This window comes from Astyanax mexicanus, chromosome 21, assembly GCF_023375975.1.
Source record: "Astyanax mexicanus isolate ESR-SI-001 chromosome 21, AstMex3_surface, whole genome shotgun sequence".
Taxonomy (NCBI): Eukaryota; Metazoa; Chordata; class Actinopteri; order Characiformes; family Acestrorhamphidae; genus Astyanax; species Astyanax mexicanus.
In genome coordinates, this window is record NC_064428.1 from 26255309 (window position 1) to 26274386 (window position 19078).

A 19078-nucleotide genomic window follows, 5' to 3' on the forward strand; every position below is an offset into this window, starting at 1 on the left:
TTTTCATTGGCTGTAGGTCATATATATGAGTTTCACATTTTTAACTGAATTACTGAAATAAAGTAACCTTTTAATGATGTTCTATTTTTTGAGATGCACTAGTATATGCTAGCCTTCAGCCTTGCATGCAGGGTCAGCATTCTGGATCTAGCTAGTGAGTGGGAAGAGTGTCAGTAAATACTTTTCTTTTGGAATCCCAGAAGAAAGAAAGAAAAATTACGGTGAAAACTGTAAATATTTTTATAAAGTGTTTGTATTTAAAAACTTTTCATTATTTTTTGTGTGAATTACGTTTGTCTTTGCCACTCTGTAAGAGAGGTGTTATACAAATAAAGTTTCCATGCCTTTCCATTAGAAATACACACATATATACACACAACATGCCTGTACAAATTGTTAGGTGTTATCTTGTGAGGTTGTGTTTTAGGCCAACATGCTCATGGCAAGGCAATGTAAATCATCATAGTTCAAACAAGGTCTGCTATTGAGTGGCAGATGAATGGAACAATTACCACTCCTCCCAATACCTATATACCACACTATACTAGTTACTGTCCCATTACTTCTGCTATGTCTGTGTGACACAGGCTGAATGAGAGCTGATAAAAAGAATAAAGAGATAATAAGAACATTTCTGTGGACTTTATTCAAGCTTAATTCTCTTTATTCATACAAGTCATACATCCTCTTAAATACATATGTACACATATACATAGACAGTCACATATACCTTCATAACCACAATGCCATATGAAAATAGAGAATGAAAAGGACGATGTGCTGTGTAAAATGCATCCATATCGAAAACATACAGTAGATTTTTTTTCATGATATGATTTAAAATATAAAATATTTGCTTTCGAAGTGTTCAGCATAGTGATGTGAGAGATAAAACAGGAAGATAAAACAACTTTGGGGAAACAACACATTTCATAGAAAATGCTGTTTAGGTCATTTTTGTTGTTGTTCTGATTGGCTTAAAATGCAGCTAATGATTTCTTTAAGATCATAAAAGCTAAATCTGATTTACTGTGTGAATGCATTATACACTAATTACTGGCCTCTGAATTCACATTTGAATCACTCATATGTGAAAGTACAGTATAGCGTGGGGTAATAAAATCTGTAAAAACATAAATAAAAAAAATAATTAGTAACGAAGACCACAAATAACACAAAAAGGTGCAGACCAAAATAATAATAATAATAATATAATGATAATAAATCAAACAAAAAACAAATACAAATGACAAAATCCAGTTTCATGGAAAAAAACATTATTTAATATACAATACATACACTGTTATCTGAATGAAAATGAGGTAAAAGTTATAATATCTGTACAAATCTTATTATAATACAGGAATTTCACCTAAAATATACAGCTGTTCACAATTAATACATAGAGTGAATGGGACGGGACATTTTTCACAGTTGTTTCGATAGCAAGAAACCAGGCACGATTCCAACAATCTTGATCCATTTTCAGGTTTTTTGTCTACGGCGCTGGCGAGGGGAGCTGGATTGTAAAGGAACAAAAAATAATTGGCCATTCCTGAAAATAGGACATTCCAAATGGTTCTGATGCTCTCAGTGCAAACTCTCGAACACCAAGCGGAGGTGCAATGGTCACAGCTTTTACTCGAGTGGATTTTTTTTTGCGCTTTTGTAACCAAAGACTGCTACAGTGGCCATTACTGTACATGCTTGGGCCCCTGTGCGCTCTGCTCTCAGTTAAAAATATGATTTATTAAATATCCTGAGAACCATGTATGTCCTACTCTCTTAAAACCAAAGGTATCAGGCCATTAGGAAATCTATTAATGCCGTCATTTACTCTTTAATAGCTTCGCTTTTGGGACAAATAAAAAAATAAAGAGATAAAATCAGCAAGTCCAGCTTCTTCCTTTTCTCTTTTGCACACAAACAAGTAGGAGGAGGTGAGCGTGGGGAGGTGAGGATGAAGCCGCGTATTAAACAAAGAGCCAAAGCTGTGGCTCTGAATACAGTACATAGAGGAGCTGTCTCAGCAAGAGAAAGTGCAATGTGTAGGAGCTGCCAGCAGGCGGAGCTGTAGAGGCAGGCTGGGGCCAGAGTGGCCCCCTCGTTCACGGTTTGATGTCCGAGAAGCTGGTGTAGGTTTCACTGCAGCTGGACGAAGTGCTCAAGTTGCCGGACCCGCTGCCTTCTAATAAACAATAGCATGCACAAACATCAGTTAATCACGATTAATCACACTTCTTCTTTCTTAAGACTAAGCTTTTGATAATAGGAATTTAAATGTGAATAAAAGAATCAGTAGGTTAGAAACACTCACATTTGTTTTATTGGTGCCAATACCTTAAAGACTACTATAATAAATGTAAGAAATTATAATCTCCCGCGGTGAGGGCTGTGCTGGTTTACCTGAGCTGGTGAGAGACTGTGAGGACTTTGACTCTCCGATTAGAGTGAGCAGATTAGCAGCAGGAAGCCAGCCCTCCTTACTGTTCTTGAGGTTACGCACAAACCTGCAGCAGATTAAACACACACACACACACACACATTAATAAAACCAAACATGCACAAACATTGAAATGATTTAATAAATAGTGGTATATTTACTTCTATTACTAATAATACTAATATTTCTACTACTTTTACTATTGGTTCTACAACAATGACCACTATAGTTACTTCTTCTACTATTAACAATAGTAATATTTATACTGTATTCATGATCATGCTTTACCATTGTCCGTCATTGCCCTCTCGGACGAGCTGCACCATGTCCCCACTCTTCACTGAGAGGTCCTGAGCTCCTCCTTTATCATAATCTGCCACCACAACATATCTGCCTGGAGACTACACACACACACACACACACACACACACACACAGACACATGCATGTACATGAGTTATAATGTCTACAACCAAAGTGTTGTGGTGCTATTAACCTGCTGTATAATACAGCACCAGTAAAGTTTGGACAAACCCCTTCTTATTCAATGTGTTTTCTTTCTTTTTATGATTTTTACATTGTTGATTTTTACAAGTTAATATTGAAGACTATAATAAAGCTATACAGGAACACATGCTGAATTATTCTGTAAACAAAAACAATTGTACCACATTTAGCTTTGAGGACAGATCTGCACACTCTTTTCACGTTTTCATGAGGTAGAGTCACCTTAAATAGTTTTCTCAGCTGCAAAATTTGGATAAAACTACTAATTAAATTCAATACAATTTTATTCATAAAGTGCTTTTACAGCAAAAGTTGTCACAAAGCAGCTTTACAGAAAACTGATCCATGCTTCTTATGAGCAGCACTGCAGAGATGCCAATAATTGTGATAACAGTGGCAAGGAAAAACTCCCTTACACTATAGTCCTTTCAGGAGGTATTAGTTTCTCCGGGGGACGTCTGTGAAATATATTTCACACTTCTACTCAGTGATAAAATTCTTGCATCTGGACTGCAATTGAAAAAACAAGAGGACCAGTGAGTTTTTTTGGCTTTCTCTGTCACATGACGTCACATGACATCACATTCAGTAGCTCCTCCATTTCCACTCGCTGTTGTGTTTAAGTGGATCTCCATGGAAACGCGTCCCCACAGTGTAATTATGGTGTGTGGCAGTGGACAAATGGCTATTTTATTAAACGCTAGGTGACGAAACTTAGAGATGTGTGTTTGGATGGGACTAAAATTCCCGTTCAGAGAAAAACAGTAGGTAATTCAGCCTGTAATTTTCTCAGAGGACGTCTGATAATGTGTAGTTATGTGTAATGAAAAAAACAGGTTCTGAGTTATGAGCCTGAGTAGATGATGGGCACATAATAGACACTGAAGGATATAGCTAATGTAGAAACAGGTACTCATTTAAGAACGTAAAAAGGTGAAGGACTGATGGTTTGAAATTTTAATTCTTTTTTATAAATGATAAAACACTGCAATTATATTTTCTGCAATTATGTTATGGTGAGATATTTTTTATTCTTAAATTAATTTCTCAGTCCCAGGGAACCTCAGGAAACTCAACTAGCCACACACAGGGATGCAGGAAAATGTGAACCTACCTCTGGACCACTCAACAACCTATGATATCAGATTTGACTTCCACAAATGTAACTAAAGACCTAATTCCCGATTTCCTCATTACTTACCAGTTTCTTGCCCTCGTCCTCAGGGTCAGAGTTCAGAGGATCCTCAGCACTGGAGTAGCCGTCGTTTTCCTCTGAGGCATCCATGGAGAGAGAGGCCTTATTGAACCCTGTGGGATAAAAGAGAAGGAGAACAGGATTATAAACAAGTTTCATGTGGATAAACTAGGCCTATTTTTTTCAGTTATTGTGAGAGAATTAAAGAACAAGTGGTTTATCAGTGAGATGGAGGGATGAAAAAGGGGTGAAGGAAAAAAGAAAAGGAAGAATGAAAGAGAGATAGATGTTCTCTCTCCATCACTACACCACTTCATCGTGACCCAGCTGAGGAGAGCAACAAGAACAAGCTGCACATGTTTGTGCGGTGATGCTTTGAATTGAATGCGTCTCTTTGTACTTGTGTTCTCTATTGATAAAGCACATGAAGTAATTTGTGAGTGATTTGTAAACATTCATGCTCACACACAGTCCTGCAGTATGATGTGGGTTTGTGTAATGCAGGCTTGGTCCAAAATCTCCTAACTTAACCAACAATAATGTAAATATTATTATTAGTTTTCTCTCAAATTAATTTCACCAGCATTAGATGGGGATGATGACAAGCATGCACTTCCTCCGAGATGCAAGAAACCAGCAAAGTGCTTCTTTTTTAATCAGTACACACACTCAACACGGTTGGTGGAGAACCCTAACCAGCCGTTTTATTTCAGTTAATCGGCTAATAAATGCCCATGATGGCAGGTATTGTAGTCAATGACTGAGTGGGTGAAGGGTCATTCCATCCAGTAAAAACATCCATACAGCTGTGGAAAAAGAATAAGAGACCACCTTGAAAATAATGAGTTTCTTTTACCAATTTTACCACATTTAAAACCTCTGGAATATAATCAAGAGGAAGCTGGATGATCACAAGCCTTCAAACCAAACTGAACTGCATCAATTTTTGCACCAGGAGTGGCGTAAAGTTAACCAAATGCAAAAGCAGTGTGTAAGACTGGTGGAGGAGAACATGCCAAGATGCGTACAAACTGTGATTAAAAACCAGGGTTATTCCACCAAATATTGATTTTTGAACTCTTAAAACTTTATGAATATGAATTTGTTTTCTTTGCAATTATTTGAGGTCTGAAAGGTCTGCAATTTTTTTGTTATTTCAGCCATTTCTCATTTTCTACAAATAAATGCTCTTAATGACTATTTTTGTTGGAATTTGTGAGAAATGTTGTTAATATAGAATAAAACAACAATGTTCATTTTACTCAAACATATACCTATAAATAGCAAAATCAGAGAAACTGATTCAGAAACTGAAGTGGTCTCTTCATATTTTTCAGAGCTGTTAGCATGTTTGGCAAAACAATCCGTCTACAGACACGAACATGTGGTTCACATGTTCAAAACACAAACACCCACACACACACACAGCGACCTATCTCCTTCAGGCTCTTCAGTAGAAACTGAACACGCCCTGCTATAAGCTGTTTCCAGCTAAACGGGGGTGGTTCCCACTGGACCAATGAACATGAGGGGCCTCAAGTTATTGGTTTTAACCACAGTATCCAGCCTCAGAAATGAATAGCTCCTCTTAGAGTGCAGTGCTTGTGGTTATTTTACTGTGCAGTACTTCATTACAGCTGGTAGGTGGGCTTTTCCTATCTTCTGGCAGCAGAAGGCAAAATCACAAACAGAACTTAACTTTAAACCTAAAACAGGCAAACACTGTCCTGAGTGCAGTCAGGCATGCATGATTTCAAGATCTCCCTGTTTCAGACACAACACAGACACAACTGGGACGATTTCCCAGATAAACGTTAAAGGAGAAATACGATGTGAAATGAACTTGGGGTGTAATGAAACAGGATAATAAGTATGAGCTTTTATTGAATAGCCCACCTCAATTGACCCCCAGCATTTTGAAATACAGAGCTTTTAGCCAATGCTCCCAACAGGCTTACAATGCTAGTGATAGGGGCATAGTGTTGCCCATGCAAAGAAATCACTATTCTTACACCATTAACAAATTCAAAGTAGCTCCACTTTATTAATAGAATTCTGAGGGGCCTGACTTTTAAAATGAGGCACTGGGAACTTTAAAACTGAACAGGTAGTTTATTAAAAATTGTTTTTTTTATGGGTGCCCCATCTTGAAATTAAAAAATGTAAAGTCCATACGTTTATAAGCAGTGGAAATGCATGAATTCCAGCTGTTGCTGAAAATACCTCTTAATTTTATTTTATTAATTTTGCAATCTGTTCCCTTATCCTATGTATTTGTTCATGCTCGTCAGTTGACTTATCGCCACTTTTAAAGTTCTCAGAATTCTACCAGTGAAGTTTGGAGCTACTTTGAGTTTGTTAATGGTGTAAAAATGGCAATTTCTGTGCATAGGCAATGCTATGCCCCTATCACTAGCACTGTTAGCCTGTTGGGAGCATTGGCTAAAAGTTCTGTATTTCAGAATGCTGGGGGAGAACGGAGGTGGGCTATTCAGCAACAGTTCGTACTCCCTTTCACACCGTTCATAGTTCTCCTTTAAGGGTTGACCTGCTTTAGATCATTTTTAAATGTGAAACAACCACAAAAAGAGCTGTTTAGTCCATTTAGTCTTTTAGCCATTTCACCCACAATGCTAATGCTAATGTTATGTATGTAATGAATGAATGCAAGAAGACATACAGCACTTAACACAGCTTTCTGTCAGAAAACAAAAGGTAAAGTGGTTAGCGCTAATGCTAACCAGTTACCAGTAGATTTTCATTCATATTGAACATTAGCACATTAGCATTTCCGGGTTGCTCATGCTGGTGTAATCTGGTAAACCGCTCCTTTGTGTCTTAGTGAGGAGGTTCCTGGTGAGAACTGAAGGTACAGGCAGTAGTAGTAGTAGTAGTAGTGAAAAGGTCAAAGACCACCCAACACCGACCAAGTGTCTTTACCTCTGCGCTTAGCCTGTAAGAGGCTAGACGTGCTCAGCCATTTGACTCTGCTGAGGGAGACGTGGGCTCCTGCGTCTGAGGGAAAGGCAACCAAATCAGAGCTTCCCACCGACAATCACTTAAAAATAGCTAACATCAGTTTTTTTTTTTTTGCTATTTAATGAGCTTAATGTGCACTTTTCTGCTCACAATGATCTACTGCATTGTCACTGTTGTGCCTCTTTCCATAGCCAACACATTTCTTGTATTTTATCGTTTTTCTCACCAAGTTCTATTTATGATATTTGTATATATTTTTGCACTGAAAACAGTCATTACTTACTTTACATTGTTACTAATTTTACATTTTAACGTTTCTTTAAACCATGTAGTACAATTAGGGCTGAGCGATAGCCCACCTAAAAATGATGAGTTTCTTTGATTTTACCAAATTGAAAACATCTGGAATATAATCTAGAGGAAGATGGATGATCACAAGCCATCAAACCAAACTGAACTGATTCAATTGTTGCACCAGGAGTGGCATAAAATGATCCAAAAGCAGTGTGTAAGACTGGTGGAGGAGAAAATGCCAAAATGAATATGGACTTGTTTTATTTGCATTATTTGAGGTCTGAAAGCTCTGTATCTTTTTGTGATTTCAGCCATTTCTTATTTTCTGCAAATAAATGCTCTAAATGACAATATTTTTATTTGGAATTTGGGAGAAATGTCAGAACAGAGCTATTTGTAAATGTGTATTTGTGACATCATAAAAGCAATGAACTGTAAACATTACAAAATTCAACTAAAGTCTCAAAATCTTCAAATTAACTTCAGTTAATGAAATAGGCTATTTTAATAACAGGCTAATGGAAAAATTCAGTTGATGATGATGGAACTCAAATAAAATGGTATAATTTGGAATAAATTCAAATGTCATGTGACAAAAATAAAATTGGTAGTGGAACAAAACATTTGCACAACATCTGTACGAAGATGAGCAGCAGCCAATGAGAAACTCTGAGGGATGAGCTTATGGATTTAAAGGGCCAGTGTACCTCTGAAGCCAAATGGTGTGGGATCACTCTTAATCTCATGGCGTTTGGTTTTGTGGTCAGGACTAGTGGGAGATCCTGGCGGCCGGGCAAAAACAGCGGACAGAGTACAGGAGCGAAAGAGAAAGAGAAAATATAGACAGAGTAAAAAGGAGGAAAAGAGAGACAGAGCATTAGCTGTAAAGGAGACTAAAGCAGTAGAACACCAGTATGGATTAAATGACGTCTACAGATGGACGACTATTCTAGGGGTCACAAATGTTAGGGGCTCTAGTCTACGTTCTTAAGTTATCTAGAGATACGCACTTCTAGATCATATTTAGACCCTCTAAAACTGCAGTGTACCTGGAGGACAGAGTGTGACCATGGGAAGAGTTAGGCTTTTACCACCAGGGGGCGATGGGAGCTCTGCACCAGGAATCAAAGCTTCACTTTAGTGTCATTACAGGCATCAGGAGGGCTGATTGCTATATAAAAGCTAAGATTAACTAATATAACAACTTGTGATTAATTGTGTATGCTTTGGAATGATGCAAAGTTATTGGGCTAAAAATAGAATATGGTGTTCATCCCAACAAACAAACAACAAACAAAGTAAAAAGACAAAATAATATTGTTTTTTAAATTAATGACAATTTAGAAAAAATCTAAATGTTTAAATGTGTTATCAAATGTTTAAAAAATATATAATTTTCTGCCTACCTACTAAATACATATGGGCTATTCCACCGAATGGGTGCCATTTGCTTGTTGTAACTGTTCCAAATTAAACTTTTTTTTATCTTTTCAACTCTGAATCTAAAAACATATATTTAACTATTTAAAACATGTACTGGTCAATCTCAGGCAGCTTTACTTATTTTTTTACAAGGTTTATAATCTAAAGAGGGTTACAACACTCATGTGACATTTAAAAATCATGTTTGAAACCAAATCCACTAATTTCTTTGATTTTCTCTTAAGAAAGTCTTTATTTTACAGAAATGGTTGACTGCATGTTCAAATAATTAATATTTTTGATGAAAAAAATAATTCCTGTTACTGGAACTCACTCCTGTTACTGGCACTTATTTCTGTTTTGAGTAACAGGAATGAAAGTAACAGAATAAAAATATTTTTCAAGCATAGATGGGATTTGGATTCACACAACATTGCAAAAAAATGCATTTTAATAATGTAATAATTGTAATAATTATGATTAATTGTAATGTTTATAGTTAGAGAGTTGGGACAGGTACCAAATGCTATTTTTTTATTGTTCTAGTCATTTTTATTAATATTTTTAATTACATATCTTAATTTTGCAATTAGGTTAATATACAAGACACTATGATTAAAAATAAAATGTATTTTAAATTTATTCTGTGTGCACATTTATACATGTAATTTCCTGGGGACAGAAATGGCACCCATTCGGTGGAATGGCCCATATACACATAAATGAAATATAAATGAGTGTTAAGAGTATAGTGATCAGACTCCAATAAGGAGCTGGTTAGCAGTAATGATTCCTATTGGAATTGATGCCTTCTGGAACTGATGATTGATGATCTAGGTGTGAATTAACACGAGAAGCCCTGTGTACCTTTCTGACTCTTGAGGTTGCTGAAGCCCTGTAGCGTAAAGCGCTTTTTAGCCACCGCTGCCCTGTCTGTGGAGGGACTGATTACTGCCTCATCTACACAGCATAGAGAGAGAGACAGAAATAAAGCAAGGAAGAGAGAGGAGGTCCACAGAAGAATACATAAAAAAAGGAAAAAAAGAAGAAGATAACAGATAAGATGACAGATAAGAGAAGATCAAAGAGAAAACAAAGCATTAGTAAAACTGCAGAAGAACAAGAGAAAGAAAAAGGAGAATCAAAGTGTAGGAAGAAGACACTGAAAGAAAAGTAAGCTTTCAGAAAAAGAAATATACCAGTGCATCTCAAAATTAGATTATGTAAGACCAACTGGTACGTTTGGCAGTGTGCCAAGTCCTGCTCGAAAATAAAATCCGCAACTTTATAAAAGTTGTCAGCGAGGGAAGCGTGAAGTGTGGTAAGATTTTCCTGGAAAACACTGCTCTGATTTTAGTACATGATATAACACAGTGTATCAACACCAGCAGATAACATGTCTCTCCAAACCATCACTGATCATCAGTACATTTTAAATATCATTTGGAAATCAAGGGACGAGTCTGGAGGAAGAGTAAAGAGACACACAGTCCAAACTGACTGAGGTCTAGTGTGAAGTTTCCACAATCAGTGATGGTTTGGAGAGACATGTTACCTGCTGGTGTTGATCCACTGTGTTATATCAGTATGTTCCAACAAAATCTTACAGCACTTCATGCTTCCCTCTGCTGACTACTTTTATGAAGAGTCAGATTTCATTTTCCAGCAGGACCTGGCACACTGCCTACACTGCCAAATGTACCAATTGGTCTTATATAATATTCAAATATTCTGAGTTTCTGAATTTTGGGTTTTATTGGCTTTAAGTCATAATAGATCACTCTGTGTGTAATACATCTATATAATTTAAGATGCACTAGTATATATGAACAAAAGTATTGGGACACATTCTCATTTATTGTTTTTTGTGAAATCGCAAGTATTAAAATAAGTCCCATCCCATAACTATCTTTAATGTCCAGCCAAAAAACGCTTTTTAATAGGTTTAGAAGGAGCTCTTCATAAAATGATGATTTCTACTCTACCTTGCTTATCCTCAAACCGGAACTCATTCCAGAAGTACTGGATAGAGCACCATCATTTCACTGATTTACAGCGTAGTGCTGTAGGCTTTATACCCCTCTAGTAAATGTCTGGCATTAGGTAGCCATAGATTCTTTATTATATTTTCTACATTTTTAAAGTTGTACTAGACTTTAATGTGCAACACTAATTAAAACAAAATAAGGTAACAACAGTTGCTAATGCAGACCTGTATTATTTAGCGTTAAGGTGATTTTTATGAGCTTTTCTGTGTGGAAATCATTACATTGTGGTCCAGCACAGTGTCCTAATACTAATACTCCATCATCTCTGGATAAACAATATCTTTTACTTCATGTTTTTTCTGTCAGTAATAAACAGTCAGTTTGCTGTCAATAGTTTTGCTGAAGGAAAAGAATGGGGGTTGATTTTGTACTCATATTCAGTTTTAGAACAGTTTTAGACAGTAACATTGTGTTTTTTTTTTTTACTGTAATCACAGTATTAAGGATTCTGCTGGATAGAAGCAGAGAGTCAGCATGCTCACCTTTGAGCTTGTCTGTGTTTTTTGATGAAGGCGCAAAGCCCGAGTCTGTAACCGAAATCTCCACCCTCTTCTCCTCCCCCTTCTTCACAGTCTTCTGACTGGTCTTGAAGGGGCTGAGGCTAATGACCGAGCTGCTGTTGGAGGTGGGCAGCGGAGAGACCTGATCCGACGTCTTCTGCTGGCTTGCCTCTGGGGTTCACAACAACATAGAAGACGTATTTGTTAATACTGGTACACAGTTTCAGCTATTTACAATGTACAAGGTCATTAAAAATAAATCTGACTTTTACAAATGTAAGTGATCTGTATCTGTGTGTAATGTGAACAAATCTGTCCCTAAAACTCCCCACATGCGCACATTGATATGTGTATAAACGTCTTCTTCGTCACCAACATCAAAAAGCATCATATTTGAAAGACGATTAATAGCTTTTAAAGAGAAATGGATGTTAGCAGCTCATATGTGGAGCATCTTTTGCTGGAGTGGAGAAACAGCAAACAGCTGGTCTGAAGTACACGCTCAGAATTCATGTCGCATATCCGTGGATCCGATACGTACCCGATTTAGGACCACATGTAAAATGTTAAAAAATCGTATTTGACACGTTCACACGTTCAAGACAATAATTCACTGTCTTTGTACCAAAGCACCAAATGCCTGTCTGCCAGATGTGTTTGTGCAAATTGTCTCTCTCTCTCTATGGGTCTCTCTCGCTCTCTCACCCCTGTAGGCTTTTAACTGGCTGGTCAGAACTTTCCGGATCTCGTTCACCCACGCTGTTTTGATCTCTGCAGAGGCCGCCTGAAAACAAAAAGAAAAAACACATCCAAGATAAAGTAACATGCATTTATTTCAGTATCAGTCAGAAAGCTGTTGTTTAGTGTATAGTGAAGAGTGCTATAGCTCACCTGGACGATGTAAACTTCCTCTCGCGAGTTGCACCAAATCTCAAATTTCTTGTTGTCTCCTTTGGCATTCTCTGTGATGCCCACAGCGCTCATCTTTAGGAAACAAGAGGAGTTTTTGTTAGGTTATTTTTATTATAACACAATCTATCAGTTTTTTTACTTGCTAGAGACTTCTGATTCTGAGTAAAGAACTTTAATCAGAGGTTCTAGTACCAGAGGTTTAGTCAAATAATTTAGACTCAAATCAGACACATAAACTATTATATACAGGGGGTCTGGTGTGTTATTTTCATTTTAAACAGCTTTTCAGCAGATAAAAAGATAAATATTTTTTTACATATTTTTTGTCTATCATCATTCCAGCTGCATTCTTGTATTCTGTTTACATTAATTATCTGATACACCAGGGGTCTGCAATTAAGTTTGGCCGCATTTTGGAAAATGAAGTGTATTGGGATGCAGTGCTACAGACTCGTAGCACGAGGCTCGCTGAACTAATCACAATTGCTGCATCTGCGTCACAGCAACGTGCAGTTATTTACTTATTTCAGGGAAGGTGCATGCCACTATCTGTGTAGATTTGACACAGAAGCAGAAATTGGCCCAAAGCTAAGTCTTACACTGAGAGAGTGTTTGAAGCTGTAGGACGGCGCTTTCTCGTAGCCCTCCCCGTTCTCCTCGCGTTTCTTACAGAACAGCAGAGCTTTCTGGTGCAGGAACAGGTGCCGCTGCATTGGCTTAAAGCGAGCCAGGTCCTTAACTTTGGCGTGACCTTTCTTATGCTCTGTCCAAACACTGAACGAGCCTTGCATCAGCAGCCTGCCCAGATCATTCAGATTCCCCTGGAGACAAATCAAAAAATCAGAGAGTCAGGTATTGCTACAATTGACAAAAAAAAAATAAAATAAAACTCTTGGGCCACTGTACCTCATATCCAGTGATGGCAATGAGGTGCATGGAGTCGTTGACAGCTTTAAGGATGCCAAGGATGGAAGAGAGCGCCTCCTGCAGATCCTCTGCCCCCTCACAACCTTTACTGTACTTTAATAACTCCTGTATGTTCAGAAACAGACACAAAAAGACACACATTTATTTACCAATACGTAATGATTGACACAATTTGGTAAAATCAAAGAAACTCATTTTTAAGTCTCTTATTTTTTTCAGAGCTGTATTATTTCATCAGAATAAAATCTAAATTGTCATTTTGTGTGAAATTGAAATGCAGGCGGAAGAACTAGAAAAGTTACCATATTAGAGGACAGATTACAAGGACAGATCACAATATGCAGATCAGTCAATCAATAATACCGCCCTCCCACTGACTTCCAACTATCTGCGTCTCACTGCTATCAGAGGAACACTGCTGCAGCTGCAGCTCAGCCAATGAGATCTCCCTCCTGCCCTGCATCTAAACCCATACATCACCCAGAGCCTCTCCCAAACTACCCCTTCAATTTTTTTTGCCTTTTTCAAATTTGAGCTGAGGGTGGAGTCAGCAAAAATCAAGGGGTTTAGTGAACCTTTAAAGAAGCCTTATTGAGATTAGATGTTTCTTACTCCTGGGCTCCCCCTAGAGTTGGGGAGAGTAATTTGTGTTTTGAGGTACCTCTAAGGTACACACATATCTGCACATGCTGTGAGACACAGAACTGTCACTTAGGCAAGTAATCCAATCATGTGGACTGAGGTGGTAGATTAATATTACACAATTTTACATAAATATGACTCGTTTATACAATTCTCTTAAGTAGTGTTTGCTTCTTCAAAGTTACATACTGTAGCTAGCAGCAGTAAAAAGTAAGTAAAAATAGTAAAAAATCAACATAATGCTGCTTTAAAACAAAGGTTAGGCCATTATATTGGTTTTAATGTTGCAGGTCAGTTGGTCTTATAGTCAGTGGTGTGTGGCTATGAATTTGTACCTTCAGCAGAAGCTGGTATTTGGTGATGCGTTGCACAGGTTTCAGCAGGTACGAGTCCAAGCCCAGCTTGTGCTCCAGTTTCTTCTGGCACTCCTACAACACAAATACACACACACACACGAACACACACCTTAAATACCACAGTTCCTCAATAAACACCCACCCACACACACCTGGATTATACTGCACTATTCCTAGAACTATCCTAGAACACACCCCGCACCTGCAGCGAACATTACAGTGAGCTTAATTATTGCTAGAGCTAAATCATAAATTAGTCACTTCTTCTTTTATTGAACCTCCTCCCACACCTACCGTATATTTATATAGAACAGCTTATCAATATCACAGTTTTTTCAGTGCCAACATTTCAGTATATCTATGATTCCAGAACCAATAGACCTATTCGGATTTAGACTCGGGAAGGAAAGGCTTGTTAATTAGAGCCACTAAAACATTTTCTTTTTCATTAATAGCTGAAATGGAACATACCAGTCCTGCTTAACATTTTTATAAACATTTCCTAACCTTTAAAAAACACGTTTAAACTGTGCTATAGGTGAGGATGACGAGTTTGTTGTACTTTGGTACGCAGACACTTCACAATATGCAGATTGGTCAATCAACAGTACCGTCCCCCTGCTATCAAAGGGACACTGCTGCTGCTGCTGCTCAACCAATCAGCTCTCCTTCTTGCCCCGGCTCTAAACCCATACATCACCCAGTGCCCCTCCCAATTTACCGCCCTTTTTTTTTAGCCTTTTTCTAATTTAAGCTGAGGAAGGAGTCAGCTAAAATCAGGGGGTTTAGTAACCCTTTAAGCTGAGCTAAAGGTGTTGCGCCGTGTGGGTCAGCCAGATTGAGATACTTCCCTGTACCAGTTTTCTCCATTTTTTTTGTTTTTTGAATCCCTTTTCAAAGCTCAGTTTATTTCCATTGCTACAGACCATTTTTTTCTTTTTTTTAACAATATACATTTTTTTTACACAATACTAAAAACTTTTTTCAGTATTTAGTTTTTAACATTTAATATTAATGATGTAAAGTTATTTTTTTCATACTTTTTATCAGCAGTGAATAAATAGTGAACTCCTTAAATGTTACGCAACACACAACTTCAGATAAAAGTTAACACATGTAAGGTGCACCGCCGAAGTAAATGTAGATGTTTGTACAGGTCTCCTCTGAAAGGGCAGGTAAGGATTACCTGGAAGAAGGCGCAGTCAGAGCACTGTCGCCACAGCGACTCGGAGCGAGGCTTATTTTGACAGTACTTCTCATAAATCTGAAGGTCTGTCATCTGAGGGAGGAAATCACAGAACAAAAACAAAGAATGAAATAAAGAAAGACACAGCCGGTCTGTATCAACTGAACACAGTGAGTGAGGTCTGCCAAACCTCTGCTGATGCACACCCACAAATAAAACATGAACAATTTTGTTTTTACAGGTAAATTACGTGTGCAAACATGCTACAACACACATGCTATAATTTCACATGCTTACCCTTTCTAAAAAACAGCGTCCCACAAGCTCGGGGCAGTCTGTGTAGGCCTCGAGCTCTCTGAGGAAAGTTCTGAAACAGACACAAGCACCTTAGTGTTATATAATGAATGATAATTCATATGATTTAATGCTGAGACAAGATAATGAAGCATTTTCAAGAAGATGTGCTATTGTATTGGCAAGAACCTGGAGACGTGATATGCGACACGATTCAATATATTGTGGTTCTTTAAGCAAAATAATAGAGTTTTTTATATATGTAAAATTTAAGAAAACACATAGTATAAAAATCTGAATAAAAACGGTTACTTTTTAATAATTTACAAGGCCTAATACCCAACTCACTCATTTGGACTCCGCCTATCACGCCTATCCGACTAGCACATGCCTCCTCTGATACATGTGAAGTCAGCCACCGCCTCTTTTCAAAATTGCTGAGTAGAATCACAACACGCTCAGATACATCTAATACATCAGCTCACAGATTCCTTGTGCTGATTGACATCACCCTCTGAAGTGAGAGAACAGAGAGCGCCATCTACCCATCCAGAGAGAGCAAGGCAAATTGTGCTCTCTCAGGGCTCCGGCAGCTGATGGCAAGCTGCATAAACAGGATTCGAAACGGCGATCTCTCAAACGGCACTCCCCAAAATTTACTTTTTATCCAATCAGTAGAGTGAGATCTGAAGACAGAGTGCTATCTATCAGCATTGCTTCTTTATTATCTTTTTTTAAAGCAAGATTAAGCAAGGCTAACTCTTACTTGTTGTGAAACTGATAGATCTCAGCCATGTTGCCGAACAGAACGTCCTTCTTGTTGTGGAGGGTGTTGGGGATTAGATTGGCCATGCTGGGGTTGTCCATCTCATCTGCGTAGCCCTGGAATACAAAAGATAATAACTTAGCGATTGAGCAAATCATCTCAACATTATACAGTGTTGGTAAATGTTATATACAGTAGCAGAGTACCAGTCAATTTTTGGATGTGTACATTCAACACTAATACATTTTTACAGTCATTCCAAAATCATCTACAGATGTTTTAATCATTCTGGATATAAGATCCATCTGTTTCTCATCTATTTACAGCTTAGATTTAAAGAGATTGTATTCTCTTAATCCACAGCTTTGAAAAAGTATAATTTGTTATACATCAAACCATTAAATATATATATATATATTTTTTTTCTCAATATTGCTACTCCTGCATAATCTCATTTTGATCTATATATTAAAACTGATTTGCATGAAAAGTCCTATATCAGGCCCATAACTCTGGGAAGGTATTATCTTTGTATTGCTGGTGTATTAGGTTTCAGATGTGTATCATTGTAACCAATATGGTTACAGATGCTCTTACCTGCAGCACACACAGTAACTCCTCCACGTACGCTCTTTCTGTCTCCAGCAGCTCGTTCATCACATGCCTATAGACACACACAAGACTGACCATTGAATACTGGCTTCTTTATCATTAAGTTTTCAGAAATAGTGTAATGACACTGCTGAAAATGCACAGAAAGCAAATAATACAAAGAAAATAGTACTATTTATCAACTCATAGCAGAAAAAATACTAGTGACTGACCGCCTCAGCACAGCAAGATTCTCCTCCTCTTCAGACAGTGATGGTGGTCTGCTGCCATTCTGGATGATTGTGTCTCCCTGTACACAGATACAGACACAGTGAGTTAGATTAATATAGATACAACAGAGCTCATCTAGTCTCAAGCAGTCATAACGTATGAATCGGTTTGACATTAATGTGATCCATTATAATAAAAAATAATTTCTTTTTTTTTTTTAAACCATTCCCTGCAGCTGTTCTTTTTTAAAGTGATAATTTTAACAGAAGCCTATGCTGGACAATGCAAACAGATGCGAATAAAACAAAAAATAATATATGCATATTTCATTATTCTATTATTAAGCAAGACTTTGTGTTAATGCAGTTTATACATACAAACATACATGTGAAACTGTGCACAATTTCTAGCCACCAGTATAAATAAGTATCCTTATTAAAAAGCTCCTTATCTAAACAGTAAAATACTAATACCAAAAAATATATTAATATTGATTTTATGTCCCTGTGTCTATTAAATCATTTCTAAAGCTCATCTCATGAGAGTATGAATATTATTTATAGTTAGGTTGGTAGATCAGTGCACTGACTGGAGGTGTTCAGGAGAAATCTAGCTTTAGGCTTGGTTCTTTAAACTAGTCAAGATAAATCAGTTTTTTACAATTTACTTACTTTTTGCCTGCTTATGATATCCGACGATGAATTCTTCTCTCTGAGGGCTACAGGAAAATGGGGAAAAAAGATCCAAATTTAGCAATATATAGCATTAAATAAAATAAACAGTATCCTTTGTAAGTAAACAGAGACGACATAATGTAGTATTAGTAATAAACATATGATTATTTCAGCATAACTTTTGAAAGATACTAAAATCATTGTTATTGTAATAAAATCTATATATCTGTAACAGTAAGAGGGATAGACAGAGAGACAGACATACATGGAACCAGACAGAGAGACAAACAGAGAAATGTACAGAGAGAGAGAAAGAGAGAGAGACAGACAGCTCGACAGAGAGAGAGACAGACAGCCAGACAGAGAGAGACAGACAGCCAGACAGAGAGAGACAGACAGCCAGCCAGACGGAGAGACAGAGAGATGGACAGAGAGAGAGAGAGATAGATAGACAGAGAGAGAGAGAGAGAGAGAGAGAGAGAGAGAGAGAGAGAGAGACAAAGAGACAGAGCCAGCCAGCCAGCTGGACAGACAGAGAGACAGACAGATGAAGAGACAGATAGAGAGAGACAGACAGACAGGGAGCCAGACAGAGAGCCAGAGAGACAGACAGAGAGACAGACAGGAAGGGAGCCAGAAACAGAGTCATTCACACAGCCAGAGAGACAGAAAGAGAGCAGAGAGTTGATAGATAGATAGACAGACAGACAGACACACACACAGACACACAGACGGACAGATCCCAAAGGAAGTACAGTACAGGCACAGTACAATTATTAACGATAGATAATACAGTCATCTATAAATACATATTTCTCACTTACTACAATGAGGCATGAAAAAACTAGAAATTATAATTATAAACTATAACTATAACTAAATTATAATACATGAACTATAAATAATGCAGTCAACTATTAAATATTTCACTTAATACAAAGAGTGCAAGAATAGAAGGAAGGAATAAGTATTATATAGACAATATGCTGTGATTTACATTTGTCTGTATTTATTGTTAACCTTTTGTTATTTCTTTGAACACATTTATGTGCTTATATAATTTTGGTCATATTTATATATTATTTGTTTGTGAGGAGAAAGAAGTTCAAGAA

The 19078-nt window shown here is 37.4% G+C and overlaps 1 protein-coding gene across 12 annotated transcripts in view; it reads right to left on the bottom strand.

Annotated features, from left to right (window-relative positions):
- Positions 1–627: 627 nt before the first annotated feature.
- The window catches only part of mcf2la (mcf.2 cell line derived transforming sequence-like a), a 122191-nt gene continuing 103740 nt past the window's right edge, over positions 628–19078 (bottom strand). For 5 of the 12 annotated variants that reach the window (XM_049470176.1, XM_049470172.1, XM_049470178.1 and 2 more), the window contains 19 exons: positions 17964–18010; positions 17295–17371; positions 17068–17134; positions 16471–16586; positions 15708–15777; positions 15411–15503; positions 14204–14296; positions 13206–13331; positions 12899–13120; positions 12279–12371; positions 12093–12171; positions 11370–11558; positions 9707–9799; positions 8467–8529; positions 8125–8199; positions 4151–4257; positions 2732–2844; positions 2407–2510; positions 628–2188 (listed from right to left, as the gene is read on the bottom strand). In XM_049470176.1, coding sequence (XP_049326133.1) covers positions 2109–2188; positions 2407–2510; positions 2732–2844; positions 4151–4257; positions 8125–8199; positions 8467–8529; positions 9707–9799; positions 11370–11558; positions 12093–12171; positions 12279–12371; positions 12899–13120; positions 13206–13331; positions 14204–14296; positions 15411–15503; positions 15708–15777; positions 16471–16586; positions 17068–17134; positions 17295–17371; positions 17964–18010 — 1907 coding nt within the window. In that variant the 3' untranslated portion in view covers positions 628–2108. Of the gene's footprint in view, positions 2189–2406; positions 2511–2731; positions 2845–4150; positions 4258–7084; positions 7160–8124; positions 8200–8466; positions 8530–9706; positions 9800–11369; positions 11559–12092; positions 12172–12278; positions 12372–12898; positions 13121–13205; positions 13332–14203; positions 14297–15410; positions 15504–15707; positions 15778–16470; positions 16587–17067; positions 17135–17294; positions 17372–17963; positions 18011–19078 lie in introns of all 12 variants that reach the window. The other 7 variants (XM_049470183.1, XM_049470175.1, XM_049470174.1 and 4 more) reach the window with 7 other exon arrangements.